The 14786-nt window shown below is 54.2% G+C and overlaps 2 protein-coding genes across 4 annotated transcripts in view; one reads left to right on the top strand and one right to left on the bottom strand.

The window, feature by feature from the left end:
• The window catches only part of DDB1 (damage specific DNA binding protein 1), a 33465-nt gene extending 31584 nt beyond the window's left edge, over nucleotides 1-1881 (bottom strand). The window contains exons 1-2 of the mRNA XM_036924952.2: nucleotides 1674-1881; nucleotides 332-480 (exon numbers count right to left, since the gene is read on the bottom strand). Of these exons, the coding sequence (XP_036780847.1) occupies nucleotides 332-480; nucleotides 1674-1734 (210 nt within the window). The 5' untranslated portion in view covers nucleotides 1735-1881. The remainder of the gene's footprint in view (nucleotides 1-331; nucleotides 481-1673) is intronic.
• A 66-nt stretch (nucleotides 1882-1947) lies between these two features.
• On the top strand, nucleotides 1948-13928 carry TKFC (triokinase and FMN cyclase). Of its 3 annotated transcripts, XM_057507016.1 has the most exons (19): nucleotides 1948-2057; nucleotides 3397-3512; nucleotides 5909-6098; nucleotides 7020-7130; nucleotides 7228-7409; nucleotides 8722-8800; nucleotides 9122-9211; nucleotides 9848-9882; nucleotides 9958-10042; nucleotides 10137-10226; nucleotides 10707-10823; nucleotides 11140-11259; nucleotides 11414-11551; nucleotides 12330-12436; nucleotides 12538-12641; nucleotides 12776-12809; nucleotides 12906-12995; nucleotides 13371-13525; nucleotides 13632-13928. In XM_057507016.1, exons 1-19 carry the CDS (start codon nucleotides 1952-1954, stop codon nucleotides 13642-13644), a joined length of 1962 nt encoding a protein of 653 aa, XP_057362999.1. In that variant the 5' UTR covers nucleotides 1948-1951; the 3' UTR covers nucleotides 13645-13928. The 3 variants fall into 3 exon arrangements, with proteins under 3 accessions (XP_057362999.1, XP_057363000.1, XP_057363001.1); XM_057507017.1 differs by having other exon boundaries at nucleotides 13371-13928; XM_057507018.1 differs by lacking the exons at nucleotides 12538-12641; nucleotides 13632-13928 and having other exon boundaries at nucleotides 13371-13513.
• Nucleotides 13929-14786: the final 858 nt, after the last annotated feature.

Raw genomic sequence — 14786 nt, 5'->3', positions numbered from 1 at the left:
TCTGGAGAAATAAGGTTAATTCTAACACACAAAGTTAGAATTAATTATGCAATGAAGCTAGGACTGCCCTACTCTCTAAATTCACTATGGTGACCCACATTTCAAACTGCTTTAATTTCCCCTTCTAAAGATGTCAACTTGATCAATTTTTCTTGGTAACTCTCTCCTACATCTAGGTAGCTCATCCAATAAGATAAATTGAAATCTGCCATTCAAGAAGAGAAAAGTTTCCTTCCTAATCCTTATTCCGCCCATTCAAAGCAATTGATGTAAAACCAAGTAAAACCATCTACAATTGTTCATGTTGCTGAGCCCAGCCCAGAGCACTTACCTTGGGCCTGAAAAGCTCCATGACAGCAATCTTCCCATACATGCCCACCTCTTTGACGGGCCGAAGCCCCTCTGCAGTGACCACATAGATCTCTAATCTCGTATTTTTGGCAATCAACAGGTTCAAGTCTTCAGCTGAAGTAAAGTGTCCTGTAAGAACAGATCCTCTAACTTTTGAAGCCAGGACACTATCTAAATAATCCTACCACTTCTACCTAATTACCTCCAGGATTATCCTTTACTTCACATATTTCTCCGACTCCCTCCATTCACTCCCTTCTCACCAAATCCAGAACCCATACATTTAAGAATGTCACTTCATACATTTAAGAAAGCTACTTCTCTAATTCGGACTAAGACAAACTGGACTGGGCTTAAGAGCAGGAATGTCCTTCAGCTGACAGTGACCGTGAAAACCCTTCAGATGGGTCTGTGCCCCCAAATTTTAAAGCTTTTCCTATTACGGTGGCAGGCTAACCTCTCACTAAGGGATGCGGGAGAAAGTATTCATCTTTATTCAGTCCTTATCTAAATTCTTACAAAATCCTTACCAAGTCAAATTTAGAAAAGTCTGAGAGGTTCATATTAAAACACTGTTTTGTCCACACCTCTTACCCTCCCGACAGTCTACCAATATCCCCGTGCACAACCTTTCACCCCTCCAACTCTCGAAACAACAGTGCTGTACTGGAATCATGGTTAGGATTTACATAAACATTTAAGTTTGAGGTCTTTATACTCTAATGAGAACGTGGTTCAAGATGATTATTCCCGGGTTCTAGGAAACTGTGTCCTTAACAATCCTTGCCTAGTCAACAAGGCAGACTGGGCGCTGGACTGGGCCATCCAAATCACCTTCTGCAGCTTTCTCAAGTAAACAACAGCCCCAGGCAAGGACTCCTTTCCTTTGGGTGAGGGCAGACATTCCTCACATCCCTCCACCTCCTGCACCCCCCGGGCTCTCCTACATGAAAATTCCAACCCAAAAGTCGCCATCACCACCGGCCCTTCCCCTGACCATACGAGAGCAATCTCGGGGCCCGAGCAACACCGCACGATCAACTCACACTTCGCTCTCTGTCCCACTGGGCCCGTCCCTGTCCTCGAGGCCAAGTGACCTCCCAGAACGAAAGGAGACCCTCAAGAGCAGCTTTTACTCCCCAAAAGGCGCGTGTTGAGATAGCTTCTTTGGAGTAGTGGGTCGGGGGAGGGCCCTCAGGCGCCAGCGCCTTCCATTCCCCGGACCCGGTCCTGCACCGCCACCCCAGGAGCGCGGGCCTCCCTAGGCCTCGGCTCCCCTCAGCTCCCTTCCTCGCCGGGGTTTCCGGCTCTGGCAGCCTCACCGGTCACGCAGCCGTTCACTGCGGTGGGCTTCTGTGCCGTTACCACGTAGTTGTACGACATGTCGAGGCCTGGGGCGGCCCGTCGGGATTCGAGCGCAACGATAGAGAGACGGACACAAATGAGGTGACAGGGGGCCCCCACCCGCGCAGCGAACTCCACCGCCGCTGCCTCCGCCCCAGATGCACGTTGCAGGCCAGAGTGGACGCGGCGCAGGGTATCACGGGACGGCCTCACCTGGCATCTTGGAGGACTCACAGAGCCCGAGGCAACCAACCGGATGAGGCTCCGCCCCCGGAGGCCCCGCCCACCTCGTTCCGCCGGAGCCCGGAGTACCCGGATGCGGGAGCGCCGTTGGGGTCCCTGGAACCGTGGCCGTTACAGAGGTGGCAGTGCGGGCGTGAGCAGGTGGGGGAGGTGCACCGAGGCCCCCTACGCCTTCGGAGCCGACCCGCCGACCTCAGCCCCAGACAGTGCCCCTCACCCTTCCCTTCCCAAGACCCCGTTCTCTCCACCTTCCGTTGCTCTAGGAGCCCGCGGGCTGTTCCTCTTTTGGAATCGGAAGCACTGCAGAGACCTAGAGAGGGGAGGGAGGTGACAGCAATTTGTGCACCTCCCAGACTAGAACTGAGGTCGTACCTTCCTCCCCTTAGCCCTTCCAGTTTCTCCAAACTAGCTGGTACCCTCACCTGACCTTAGAATGACCCATCACCCACCTTACCTCAGGGGATACTAGGATGCTCATCTCTCAGGTTTAAACTGCGTTTTATTCTTAGACTTTGAAGGACCCACCAGACCACTTGCCCAGACTTATTAGTGCCCCCATTGCTGTACAAATTCTGACCTTAGACTCAAAACCATATTTCTGTGCTGAGAGCATTAATGACCCAGAAATAGCCCCGCAACTTACAGGCCACTCCACATCAGACGGGCTCTGCAAGGGGTAGGAGAAGAACCACGTGGCATCAGTAAAACCCCATTTTACAGATGAGAAAGCTGAGGCTCAAGGGAGTTGATTTACCCCAGATCCCTCAGTAACTCAGAGGCAGAGCTAGGTGCAGAGCCAGGTGTGGAATCCTTCCACTGCAGACATACAGTGAACCCAAGACCCTTGGATCCAAGACCGCATCTGAGCCAGACTGAACTGAGGGGACTTAAAGCATCATTGTGTTTACAAATGTGGTTTCCCACACCAGAGACTCTGTGCCTTACTTTCGAGCCACTGAATTCTCAGAAAGAAATTAGGCTTTTTAGAAAGGCTAGACATTGGTTTGAGTCCTGGCTCTTACTGGTTTGACGTGGACAAGTCGCTGGAGTCAGTTTCCCAGAAGTGAAATATAGGGTCACAGACTCAGCCGTCTCTCGTGGTGTGGTGCCAACGCGAACAAGAGCAAGTGTGTGAAGATCTTTGTAAACCTACTGCACATGATACCTATGTAAGAGATGAAGTTCCTTTATGGGTAACTTGGCCCCTTGGTGATGAGGTGGACACTGCCGCTGGGCAAAAAGGCAGCTCTGTGCATAACACGGGTCAATCTGTCTTCTGTAAGCCAAGTGGAGGTCTGAAACTTGATTGCCCCATGCTCTTTTCCACACGCAGCTTGTACTAGAGTTTGGACTTAGATCAAAGTCTTAGGCAGCTCCCCAGTTACTAGGGCCCTGGAAGCATGATTGTGCAGTAGGCTGTGAGTGACACAAGCCGTGCATATTTACTCCCCCCTGCAGGTGCTCCTTCCAGCTTCTGTGTGCTCAGACCCAGGCAGCACCCACAGGATTGCCTGTCCTCCAGCAGCTCAGTGCAAAGGTGTGAACTCAGCTTGCTTCACAGTCTTTCCACCATGGTGAGTCCCATGCGGGCCAGAGCAGGGGAAGGACACCATGGTCTTGGAGCAGTGGGGGTGCCAGCTCTGGGCATGCTGGACTTCCTTACACCCTGACCTAGAGATGCTGCTGCCTCCTGAGGTTCAGAGAGGTTCAGAGAGAGGGTCACCCTCCCTCTCAGGGCCAGATCCCTGCTTCCCTCCATTTCCCAGCTGGTTCCAGCCAGGTCTGGGGCTGCAGCTGAGTTGCTCCAGGGCCTATCTACTCTGGGTCTGAGGCATGCATTTAGATAAGAACATTTAGAGTTACCCACTATGTAATAGACATTGTGCCAGTCACAGAAGGAGCTATGAAGAAGGACCTGGTACCTGTTACTGAGCCTGGGGCATGTGTGGGCTTGTCCCAGGGTGGGATCTACACTGCAAGAGTCTGAGCATGTTCCTGAGCACTGCTTTGGGCCCACTCTAAAGCTGATCTGAACCAGAGTAGTTCTTGGACAGACCTGAGTTCAGATTTCAGCCTGACACCAACCAGCTGTGTGGCCTTTTGCAGTGCCTACTCCTTTCCTTTCTTATCCTCTCCAGCCACTAGGAACCCAGGGATGGCACTATTCCCCAAGCCCTTTCTGGCGCTAGTTTGGGAATGGTGGCAATCCCAGGCAGGACAGACTGTCAGGGATGGCAAAGGGGCACATTCTTGGAGGGTGGTGGTGCTGGAGGCTGGGCTTGGTGTTGACAGTTCACAACTGCATTGTCTACTCCAGACCCTGGCAGGCTCTGAGAGCCACAAGTACATGCTTTTCCCAGGGAACCAGCTTTGGAGCCAAGCAGACCTGGGCACTTGCTGGCTGTGTAATCTTGGGCAAAGTCATTTAACTGTGCCTCAGTTTCCTCACCAGGCTAGTCTTTCCTCTGTAGGGTTGTTGGGAGGATTAAAGGAGACATGCTCAGAAGTATTTAGAACTGGGGCTCTCAGTCACTGTGTGCGAAGGGAGCCAATCTCATTATTCTGCTTGCTTCCTTCTGATCTGGGCTGCTTTTCTTGTCCCCAGGCAGGTGGCTTGGCCCCTGCCAGACCCAAGAAAGGCTGGAGTGTGCTCAAAGGGGTGCCCACAGACTTAGGCAAGGAGCTGCGGCAATGTGCACCTTACCAGGACCTGGTTCAGAAGCAGGCTGCCCAGGGGCCACCAGGTGGCGCTGGGAGCGTGGGCCTGACTGGGCCCCAGTCTCACTGTGGGACAAAGGCAGGAGCTGCACCTGGTCTGCAAACCTCTTTCAGCTAGCTCCAGCTTTTCTGAAAAAGATTTTTACTCATTCCCTTTTATTCAACTCCTACTACATAATAGGCATACAGTCTAGTTTATTACATCTCCATTTTGCAGAGGGAGACTTGAAGCTTAAAACAGTAAGATATCTTCACCGAGTTCTCAAGCTAATGAGAGACAGACATGGGATTTGAGCCCAAGTGCTGTGACCACAGAACCCAAACCCTTAACTGCTCTAACCCCAACCCCACTGCTCACTTCTGCCTGAACCCCCTGTGGCAGCTCAGCTGTAGCTGCCCGTGACCATCTACCTGAGGCTCCCCAGGGCCAGGTTCCTCCTCCTACTTGTGGGGGCCTGCCCACCTCTCCCTAATGGTCACTGGTTCATTCTAATTTGCTTCCCAGTCTGGCTACCATAGAGTTTCATCCCTCCAGACCTTGCTGTGTACTCTCCCTCTGCCTGTAAAGTTCTCCCTGAACTGTGCCCATGCCCTCAGTCCCTTTTACCTCCTAACTCCTACTTATCCTTCACAAAGACTTCCAGAATGCCGTAAGGAGGCTGAGGTCCCTCCCATGTGCCCCTGTGGTGCAGGTGCATTTCTCTTGTCTAGCACTTCCCACCACATGTGGAAATTACCACTTTGTGTTTCCATCAATGGCAGGACCGTGTTCTGTTATCTCTTTATACACAGTACCTAGGACTGGGCCTGGCAGGCCAGAAGGCTCAGGAAATGTTTGCCCTGCATCAAAGGCCAAGTCTGAACAGTACATGGGTGTGTGGCCTGTCTGGGCCCTTTCCCTGGAACAGGACCCTGAGTTGGGGGCTGCTTCTACACAGAAGAAGGCTGTTGGCCCCAATTTCATTCTTTTTTTTTTCCACTGAGGACTACAGTTCCCCATTTTCTTTGTATTGCAGCCATTCTTCAGAATAAATTTAAGCTTCCTAAATTAGGCACTGAATAAAAAAGTCACAAATTAAGAAGAGAACTCACAGAAACATCCATCTAATAAAGTGACACCCAATTCAAGGAACTCCCATGTCCCTGGAGTTCTCAGAAGAGGGAGGGGTCTTAGCCATGACAGTGTGGCTGAGCAGGAGGGGGCATCCCTGCCAGTCACACCTGGCACCTCCTCCCTCCTCTTCTCCTGCAGACCTCCAAGAAACTGGTGAACTCAGTGGCAGGCTGTGCTGATGATGCCCTTGCTGGGCTGGTGGCCTGCAACCCCAACCTGCAGCTCCTACAGGGCCACCGGGTTGCCCTCCGTTCTGACCTGGACAGCCTCAAGGGCCAGGTGGCACTGCTCTCTGGTGGGGGCTCTGGCCATGAACCTGCCCATGCTGGTGAGTACCCTGAGCCAGAGGTGGACAAGAGTGGAGGGGGGCTCCTGGGAGATCCTCAGTGCTGCTAGGAGGTTCAGGGTAGAGCCTGGCCCAGAGTCAGGAACTGGGTCCTGGTTCCTGCTTTCCTACTTCCTCGGGCTGTGACCTGGGGTCAGTTGTGGCCTCTCTCTGGGTCTCAGTCTCTACATATATAAAAGTACAAGGTTAGGACAGATGATCTTTCAGGCCTTCCAAGCCCTGAGAGTGGGTGGTGGTTCTGTGAGCCCTCCTGGCCTGCCAGGCCCAGCTGACCCATCCCCTCCTCCATGAAGCCTTCCTGATTTTTTCCAGCCTAGAGCAGTATCCCTCTTCTGAATTCCCAGTCTGCACTTTCACATATAACATGGACAGTCCTGGAGTGTTTCCTGCTCAGTGCCAGGCATATCAGCTCTCCTTGAGAGCCCCAGGGGGCCAGGACCAGGTTTCATGTACTCTGTACCTTTCCTGTCTCCATTTGGCAAGTTCACCTGTCCCTTCAGCAAACATGAATGAGCACCTGTGTGTGACTGGCTCTGCTCTAGGCACTAGGGTTGCAGCACTGAACCAGACAGTGCCTGCCCTCATGGAGTTTTTCTTCTTTGAGCACACAGACAGCAACCAGGTAAACATATACCTGAAAGAGCATTCCAGAGCATCTAAGTGAGGTAGTGAAAACAGGGAGCAGGGTAAAAGAACAGCGAGTCACCAGAGATGGGTGGGGGTTAGTACTTAAGTTGGGAGGCCAGGGAAGGCCTCTCCGCGGAGGAAAGAGCTGCAGAGAATGACCCAGTGCTCCTCTAGCACCATACTCATAGGAGGCTCGCCAGACAGGAAGCCCAGGGTCATGGGGAGTCCCAGGGACTGCAGGCACAGGTGCTCGCCCAGCATCCTTTCCATCTCCAGGCTTCATAGGGAAGGGGATGCTGACGGGCATCATTGCCGGAGCCGTATTCACCTCCCCAGCAGTGGGCAGCATCCTGGCGGCCATCAGGGCAGTGGCCCAGGTGGGCACAGGTAAGCCTGGCATGCAGGAGGGGCTGTTGCAGGGGGAACAGGAGGGGCTGCTGTGGGGAAGGGGAGCACTGATCAACCCTCCTGGCTGCTCCTGCAGTAGGGACCCTCCTCATTGTGAAGAACTACACTGGGGATCGGCTCAACTTTGGCCTGGCCCGGGAGCAGGCCCAGGCTGAGGGCATCTCTGTGGAGATGGTGGTCATCGGGGATGACAGCGCTTTCACGGTCCTGAAGAAGGCAGGCAGGCGGGGGCTCTGTGGCACAGTGCTCATACACAAGGTGAGATTCCCCACCTGGACACTGGCTGGCCAGCCTATCCCAGCCTTCTTTCTCCAGGCAGCACCTGGTGCCTGGACTTTTCCAGCCAGCCCACCCTGCAAGAAGCGACTCCTGATCCAGGAAGGCCCTGCCATCCCAACTACCTAAGCCCGGAATATAGGCATTCTCCTGAGGCTTCCCTCTCCTTTGCCTACACCCAGCCGGTGCCCCTGACCTGGCGGCTCTACTCCTGAATGCTTCAACAATACACGTCCTGAGCCCTGCCTTTCCCATCCGAGCCCTGGTTCAGTGCTCTTCTCCTTGTGCCCAGGGGATGCAGGGGATGCAGGGGCTACCCTGCCTGCGTCCTGCCTACTCCTCCAGTCTGTTCCCCACGACCCACAGGTGTCTTTGGAAAATGTGTATCAACAACTGGAGCAGGTTTTGACCTGCTAAAAGCCCCCTAGGGTCCCCAGAGTCACTCCCTGCTCCTGGGCCAGGCGCCTACCACACTGCCCCTCCTTCCTGACCTTCCAGGCTCACCTGTCATCTTTCCTATCCTCTCATTCTCCATCAACATCAGTTCCCAGTACCACCAGGTTTGTGCTCCTCTCTGGGGCTTTGCTCATGCTGAATCTGTGGCTCTGAAAATCCTTTTCCTGTGCAACCCTACTTTGCCTGGCCAACCCCTCCTTCTGTAGAGGCCCGCCTTGTGCCAGCTGTTCTTCTAGGGGTCTGCCTCCTCAGTGGTCCCGTAACATCCTATCGTGACCTCTGCCACTGCTCTTCCCACCTCACATTCAGTGTTCAATTTGTGTGTGTCTGCTTCCTCACCCCTCCCCAGACTGAGAGTTCCTGCAAGGTGGGGACTGAGACTTAGTCACCTTTTTGTCCTTTTCAGCACATACATTTTGCCATAGATGCTTGGCAAAATGTGGGCGGATTGGTGGGTGAGAGGGTGGATGTAAGAATGGGCATGTGGTAAAGTGAGCCACAGAGTAAATGCCATGGAGAAAGACCTCTGGACTAGGAATCAGGAAACAGATGACCAGCTGGCTGTGTGACATTGGACAAGTCACCTCTCCTTCTCTGGCCCCATTTCTCTCTCCAATTATAAAGTCCCTTCCAGATCCAACAGACAGATTCTTGAAGATTCCTGGCGGTACATTGTGAACACAGGGGGTATGCTCTTCTGTCCTAAATATGATGGGCTATGTTGATGTGGCAGTACTAAGAGATGTCTGCTTCCCAACCGGAAACTCAGCCCAGCCTCTCTTTTGCCCCCACGTGGTGACTCCTTCCCCCTTGGGGGCTTATCTCTGTATGGGTGCAGGTGGCAGGTGCCCTGGCTGAGGCCGGTGTGGGGCTGGAGGAGATCACAAATCGGGTGAGCATGATCGCCAAGGCCATGGGTGAGTGCCGGCCCAGGGACTGGAAAGCAGGGAGGGTGGGTAGAGGCCAACCGTGGGACTAGGAGCAGGTTCCTGATAGCTGCGCAGGAGGGCAGTCCAGGGTATTCCCCAGGGATGAGGGAGGGTCTGTCGGGAGCTCCTGGGGGCTGGTAGCCGTGCGGCCCAGAGCTGGGTTTCTCTTTCCTCTCTGAGATGAGGAGTCTGGCCCCGGCAGTGAAAATGCTGCCCACAGGCAGGGCTTCTGAGGAACTGCTGCAAGCCAGCTGGATGCCTGATGCAAAGAGCCAGGCCGGCATCCCGTTCAGCACTTATTTCTCACAGGAACTCTGGGGGTCAGCCTGTCCTCTTGCAGCATCCCTGGTTCCAGACCCACCTTTGAGCTCTCAGCTGATGAGGTAGAGCTGGGCCTTGGTAAGTTTGTGGCCACTTGTGACCCAACCATGCCTGTTCCCTGAGTTTTGTCCACATCTGTGCTCTGGCAGCCATCTCTACCTGAGCCTCCCAGCTCCCCTGGAACTGTCACCTAGGTGGTCTTCATATTTTTAAGTAGCCACTTGAGGTCCTTCTGGCCCAACCTGCCTGACCTCCACCTGTCTGCCACCCGCACCCAGGCCTCAGGCACCGTGGGCCCCATGCCCCTCCTACTTCCTGCCTTTGCTCACTTGTCCCTGCTTCTCCCTGCCCCTGTCAATGTTCAGCTCTCCTTCAAGGGTGATTCAGAGGCCACCCCAGCGGCAAAACCTTCCCTCTTCTTTCCCTGTGCTTCCAAAGTAACGGGGCAGAAACCTCATATGGCCTAGCTACTCATGAGCGCCTCCAGTTAAAGCTATGTAACTAGTTAAAAGCTAAGTTCTGGCTATCTCTACCACCAACCCATAGCTTCCGGAGAGCAGAGGTTGTGTATTTTCCATTATACTGTCCAATTCCCCTTCTACTCCCCATGTACACCTTGCCTAGCCTAGTCCAAGCACTGAGTAAATCCTTGACAAAAACGTGATGAGCAAATTCCAAGGTCTAGAGTGGGCCAGCAGTGACATCTGTCCACAGGGATCCATGGGGAAGCTGGCGTGCGCCGGATAAAGGTTGGTGGACTACCTGGCCCAGGTTGGTCCCAGACCAAGGCCTCCCCAACACAGCTCACTCCTGGCTCCCTGCAGATGGCATCCGCCGATGAAATTGTGACACTCATGCTTGATCACATGACAAACTCCTCCAACGTGTCCCATGTGCCTGTACAGTCTGGTGAGGGGCTGTCGCACCATCTGTCTCCCAGCCTTTCTTCCCCCTCAGAGAAGGGGGACCCAGAGTCTCACCTGGGTGTTGTATCTGCCCACAGGCTCATCAGTGGTGCTGATGGTCAACAACCTGGGTGGCCTGTCATTCCTGGAACTGGGCATCATAGCCAATGCTGCCATCTGCTCTCTGGGTGAGCCCCACACTGGAGGGGACCTCCCAACCCTGGAGCATCTTCCATCCAGCCCTTTGAAGCAGACCTAAGAAAAGCAGCAAAGATAGGGTCCTGTAATGGCCCCAAGCATGCAGACAAGCCCCAGTTAGGTAGTCACTCTACCACCTAATTGCTGTGTGCTTTAAGCCTGTTCCCTTTTTTGTAAGAGGGCTACTAAGAGTACCTGCCTTAAAGAGCTGTTGTAAGGATTAAATGGGATTGAATGTGTAACACACTTGGCACCTGGTAGGACCTCAGCAAATGAGATGTGTAAGTACTCATCAGCCCCCATAGAAGCGACGGCTTCAGGGAATGTAGTGACTGGGGCATCGCTGAGGAAACCTGCCTGACCTCAGACCCCAGCGGGCACAGTCCTTGCTTTTCTCTTTTTCTTTCTCTGGTGTTGCAGGGGGAAGTGTCCATCCTTCCCTCATGGGCTTCCATGCTCTGATATTGCAGAGGCCCGTGGAGTGAAGATTGCCCGTGCCCTGGTGGGCACCTTCATGTCAGCCCTGGAGATGCCTGGTGTCTCTCTCACCCTGCTGCAGGTGGATGATCCCCTCCTGACGCTGATCGGTGAGACTGGAAGCTGGGGTTACCCAAGCCAGAGCTCCTTGTAGCTGGAAGGAGCCTGGGAGGCTTGGAGAGACCCTATCAGAGCCGACCATGACCATCAGGACCCCATGAAGAGGCCCTTTCTGGCTTCTCCAGCCTTCACAAGCTCTCACTTGACTGTGGAGTTGATATTAGGATCTCCCCCAGGGACCTCCCTCCCTTTGCTTGTACACAGTACACACTAAATCCTTGTTGAGGTGGAGGCAGCCAGGGCACCAGGTGGAGAGCCCAGGCCACTTGACCCTGGCCAAGCTAAGAGTCATTCTGCTGTCCCTAGATGCTGAAACCACTGCATCAGCCTGGCCTAACGTGGCCAAGGTCTCCGTGACTGGGCGGCAGCGGAGCCGGGCAGCCCCCACTGAGCCCCTGGAGGCCCCTGACTCTACTGCTGCAGGAGGTAGCAAGCTCTGCTGTTGGGGAAGGTGGCCCAGGGCAATGGCCTGAGCCCTGAAGGGTGCAGGGTGTGCAGGACTCTGGCACCCATACCTCCCACACTGGTCAAATGCAGTTGAGGGCCAGGTGGGCTTCTTCCCCATGTCCTGTCTCTTCAGGCTTGGCCTCAAAGCGGATGGTGCTTGTGCTGGAACGGGTGTGTGCCACCCTGCTGGGCCTGGAGGAACACCTGAATGCCCTGGACCGCGCTGCGGGTGATGGGGACTGTGGCACTACCCACAGCCGTGCTGCCAGAGGTTGGGGCCAGGGGAGGGGCTGGCCTGGCACTTCAGTTCTGAGATTTGGGCATTTTTCATGAACCAGAACAATTTTGAAAGCATTTGGAGTGCTCATGTGAGGTGGCCAACTCATTTTGCCGGAGAGGTCATTCACAGAACCTAGGGCCCCTTTCACCTGTTTCATACAGTCCCTTCTGCCACTACGAAGGGAGGAAGGTTATCACAGAATAAACTGGAATCTCATATGGTGAACATTAACTTTAGATTCAAGGAGAACTTATTCTAGTGTCTCCTTATTTTTCTCAGCTTACCCAGAGTGGTGAAAAGCTCTTAGTTATCCAGCCTCATTCAGTCAAGAAGAATTTATCTAGAGCCTACCATGGACTAGGCACTGCTCTTGATGCTATGGATACAATAGTGAGCAAAGCAGATAAACATCACTGCCCTCTGGCTTGTGTTCTGCAGGGGAGACGCCAATAAACAAGGCAGAGCAGCCAAACATAGTGCAAAGGGCTGAGGAGAAGTGAAGCAGGGATGTGAGGTATGGAACGTCAGGCTGAGGATGCTGAGGGCAGGCCTCACCTGCTACATGACTGCTGAGGTCCCTGTCAGGCCTCCTTTCCCACTTTTTTTCCAGACTGCACACAAGGTGTAGGAAGGGAGCCTAGGGAATCTCTCCACATTGGTTCCCTCAGCCTCTCGCAGGGCCTGGCAGTGAGACCTGGGTACTTGGTTGGGGTCCAGGTGGATGGGGGAGTGGGTCTTTGAGCTCTGCGCCCTCTCTCCCTCCCTGCAGCAATCCAGGAGTGGCTGAAGGAGGGCCCACCCCCGGCCAGCCCTGCCCAGCTACTCTCCAAGTTGTCCCTCTTGCTACTGGAGAAAATGGGAGGCTCATCTGGAGCGGTGAGTACTGGCAGCCCCCTGGACCAGAGGGCTGACGGAGGGAAATGTGTTGGCTGAGGCCCAGGCCAGCACCACATGTTAAGAATTCTGGCCCTCTTCAGCTCTACGGCCTGTTCCTGACTGCAGCAGCCCAGCCACTCAAGGCTAAGGCCGATCTCCCAGCCTGGTGTGCTGCCATGGATGCAGGCCTGGAGGCTATGCAGAAGTGAGCCAGAGCCCTATGCCCTAGACCAAAGACAGGATGTGGGTGGTGGTTGATGTCACCTGTCTCAGCCAGGCCCTCTCCCACCCCGCACATTGGGTCCCTCCAGTGAGTCTCGTTCATTCTTTCCTTGCCAGGTATGGAAAGGCTGCTCCAGGAGACAGGACTATGGTATGTATTGGCCCATCCCCCTTTTGAGTGTAGAAGCTGATGGCCACCAGTAGTAGCAGGGCCTGTCCTCAGCCCCCTCTCCCTCACCTTGTCTAGCTGGATTCTCTGTGGGCAGCAGCACAGGAGCTCCAAGCCTGGAAGAACCCAGGAGCTGATCTATTCCAAATCTTGACCAAAGCAGTCAAGGTGAGTAGAGCTGGGCTCAGCCACCCAAGGAGACAGGCTTGCAGTCACCTGGCTCCCATCTCCATGTGACCTTCAGCAAGTCAACATCCTTCCTTTACCTGTTTCCTCCTCTAAAAATGGAGGTGAGTACCTGTTCCAGAGAGTTCCTGTGAGACTAAAGAGGTATGTAGAGCCTGCACGGTACCTGGGACATAGCAGGCCCTTGGTAAATAGTGGACCCCTCACCCTGCTGGGGGCAGGTGGCAGGTGACCTCTCCACCCTGGTGACAGTACAGAGGGTGCTGGCAGAGCTGGACAGGAGGGTCCAGGGTCCATGGCAGGAAGGAGGTCCAGTGCCTCATCCTTTAACCTGTTCCCACACCATCCCCCCCTCAGAGTGCAGAAGCTGCAGCTGAGGCCACCAAGAACATGGAAGCTGGAGCCGGAAGAGCCAGCTATATCAGCTCTGCGCAGCTGGATCAGCCAGACCCCGGGGCAGTGGCGGCCGCAGCCATTCTCCGTGCCATCATGGAGGTCCTGCAGAGCCAGGGTGCGTGAAGCTCCCCGGACCTCAGTGCCTCTCACTGCTGTGCAAGGCAGCCACCTCACTTCCTTCCTTCTTCCACCTGTCACCCTCCCTTGCCCTTTGCCCCCGGGGCCTGTCTTCTGAGTTCAGCAACTCCTCTACCAGCCTCCAGAATTGCTCCACTGTAGAAACTGCAGGCACTGGGTGGGTCACATGCCACTTCAGGACTGCCCTTCTACCTTCAGGGACCACCCTGCCCCACCCCAGCCAACCGTGGGCTTCAACAATAAGGCATTTCCCCGGGGCAGCAGCACAGCCTTTAAATGGCAATGCTAATTGGGTTTTAAGACTCCCGGTGAAAGGCCTTCTGCACCTGAACCTGAGCCCATGTGGAAAAGCAAGCTAATAAACCACATTGAAACAACAGAGCTACTGCTTTCTGAGGGACCTCTTTCCAAGCATGTGAACAAGGGGGCCCTCTAATGTCAGCCCTGATTGAAATGATCATGATACATCTCTTACCACCTGAGACCTAGGCAGGGTCTACACAGCTGGGACCCCCACTGCTGTCCTTCCACTCCGCACTCCACACCTGATGTGTGTGCTCCTCTCAATGGTAACAGAATTCACTGATTCTTTGGGAATCAAATGGGCAAATGAGACACCAGAAGGAAAAGAAATCACAATCCTAAGGCTCATACAGCAGACCACTCAAGCCAGCCCCCAGTTCTCTGTAGAGCAATCACTGATAGCACGTGGGTGGGCAGGTGAGGGCATGGAGTCTGGCATATGGCAGAGACAGCACAGTGCACACTGGGTCCGTGCTTGGTGCTGAGGAGTGGTTGAAAGCACTAGTCTGGATTCAGATGTGACTTTGAATTCTGGTTCTGCTTCAAACCAGCTATATAAACTCAGTCACTTGCACCGTAAATTCTGAACAGTACCCATCTCCGGGGATGTGGAAAGGATTCAAATGAATTCATGGAGTTAACACCCCTCCCAACTCCAGCATAGTCTGGGTGCTCACTGACGGAGTTACTATTATCATCAGTATCTGCACTCACCTGCTTCCAGGATGTCTGCTCCACCACCACGGGCATCTACAGCTGGTCACACTGGGAAGGGGGCCCGCCATCACTCACTTTGCCTAAATGTGGCTGCAGCCTCCCTCAATCTGTCCGGGGCCCATGGCAAGGCACAGTTATCAGTGTACACAGACCACACATTGAGCGCCGGGAAGGAGACTTCCAGACCTGTGGATCCCAACTCTGCCACCTGGCTGGGTG

The sequence above is a fragment of the Manis pentadactyla genome, chromosome 9, assembly GCF_030020395.1.
Source record: "Manis pentadactyla isolate mManPen7 chromosome 9, mManPen7.hap1, whole genome shotgun sequence".
NCBI lineage: Eukaryota > Metazoa > Chordata > Mammalia > Pholidota > Manidae > Manis > Manis pentadactyla.
Note: the sequence above shows the minus strand (reverse complement) of the source record. Positions and strands in the feature narration are given on the sequence as shown.

Coding starts and splice junctions, on each gene's coding strand:
- TKFC (XM_057507016.1), top strand. CDS start 1,952: ATGAGGCTCCGCCCCCGGAGGCCCCGCCCACCTCGTTCCGCCGGAGCC. Junction 11,260..11,413: donor TGACTCTACTGCTGCAGGAG/GTAGCAAGCTCT, acceptor CTGTCTCTTCAG/GCTTGGCCTCAAAGCGGATG. Junction 12,810..12,905: donor CTCCAGGAGACAGGACTATG/GTATGTATTGGC, acceptor CACCTTGTCTAG/CTGGATTCTCTGTGGGCAGC.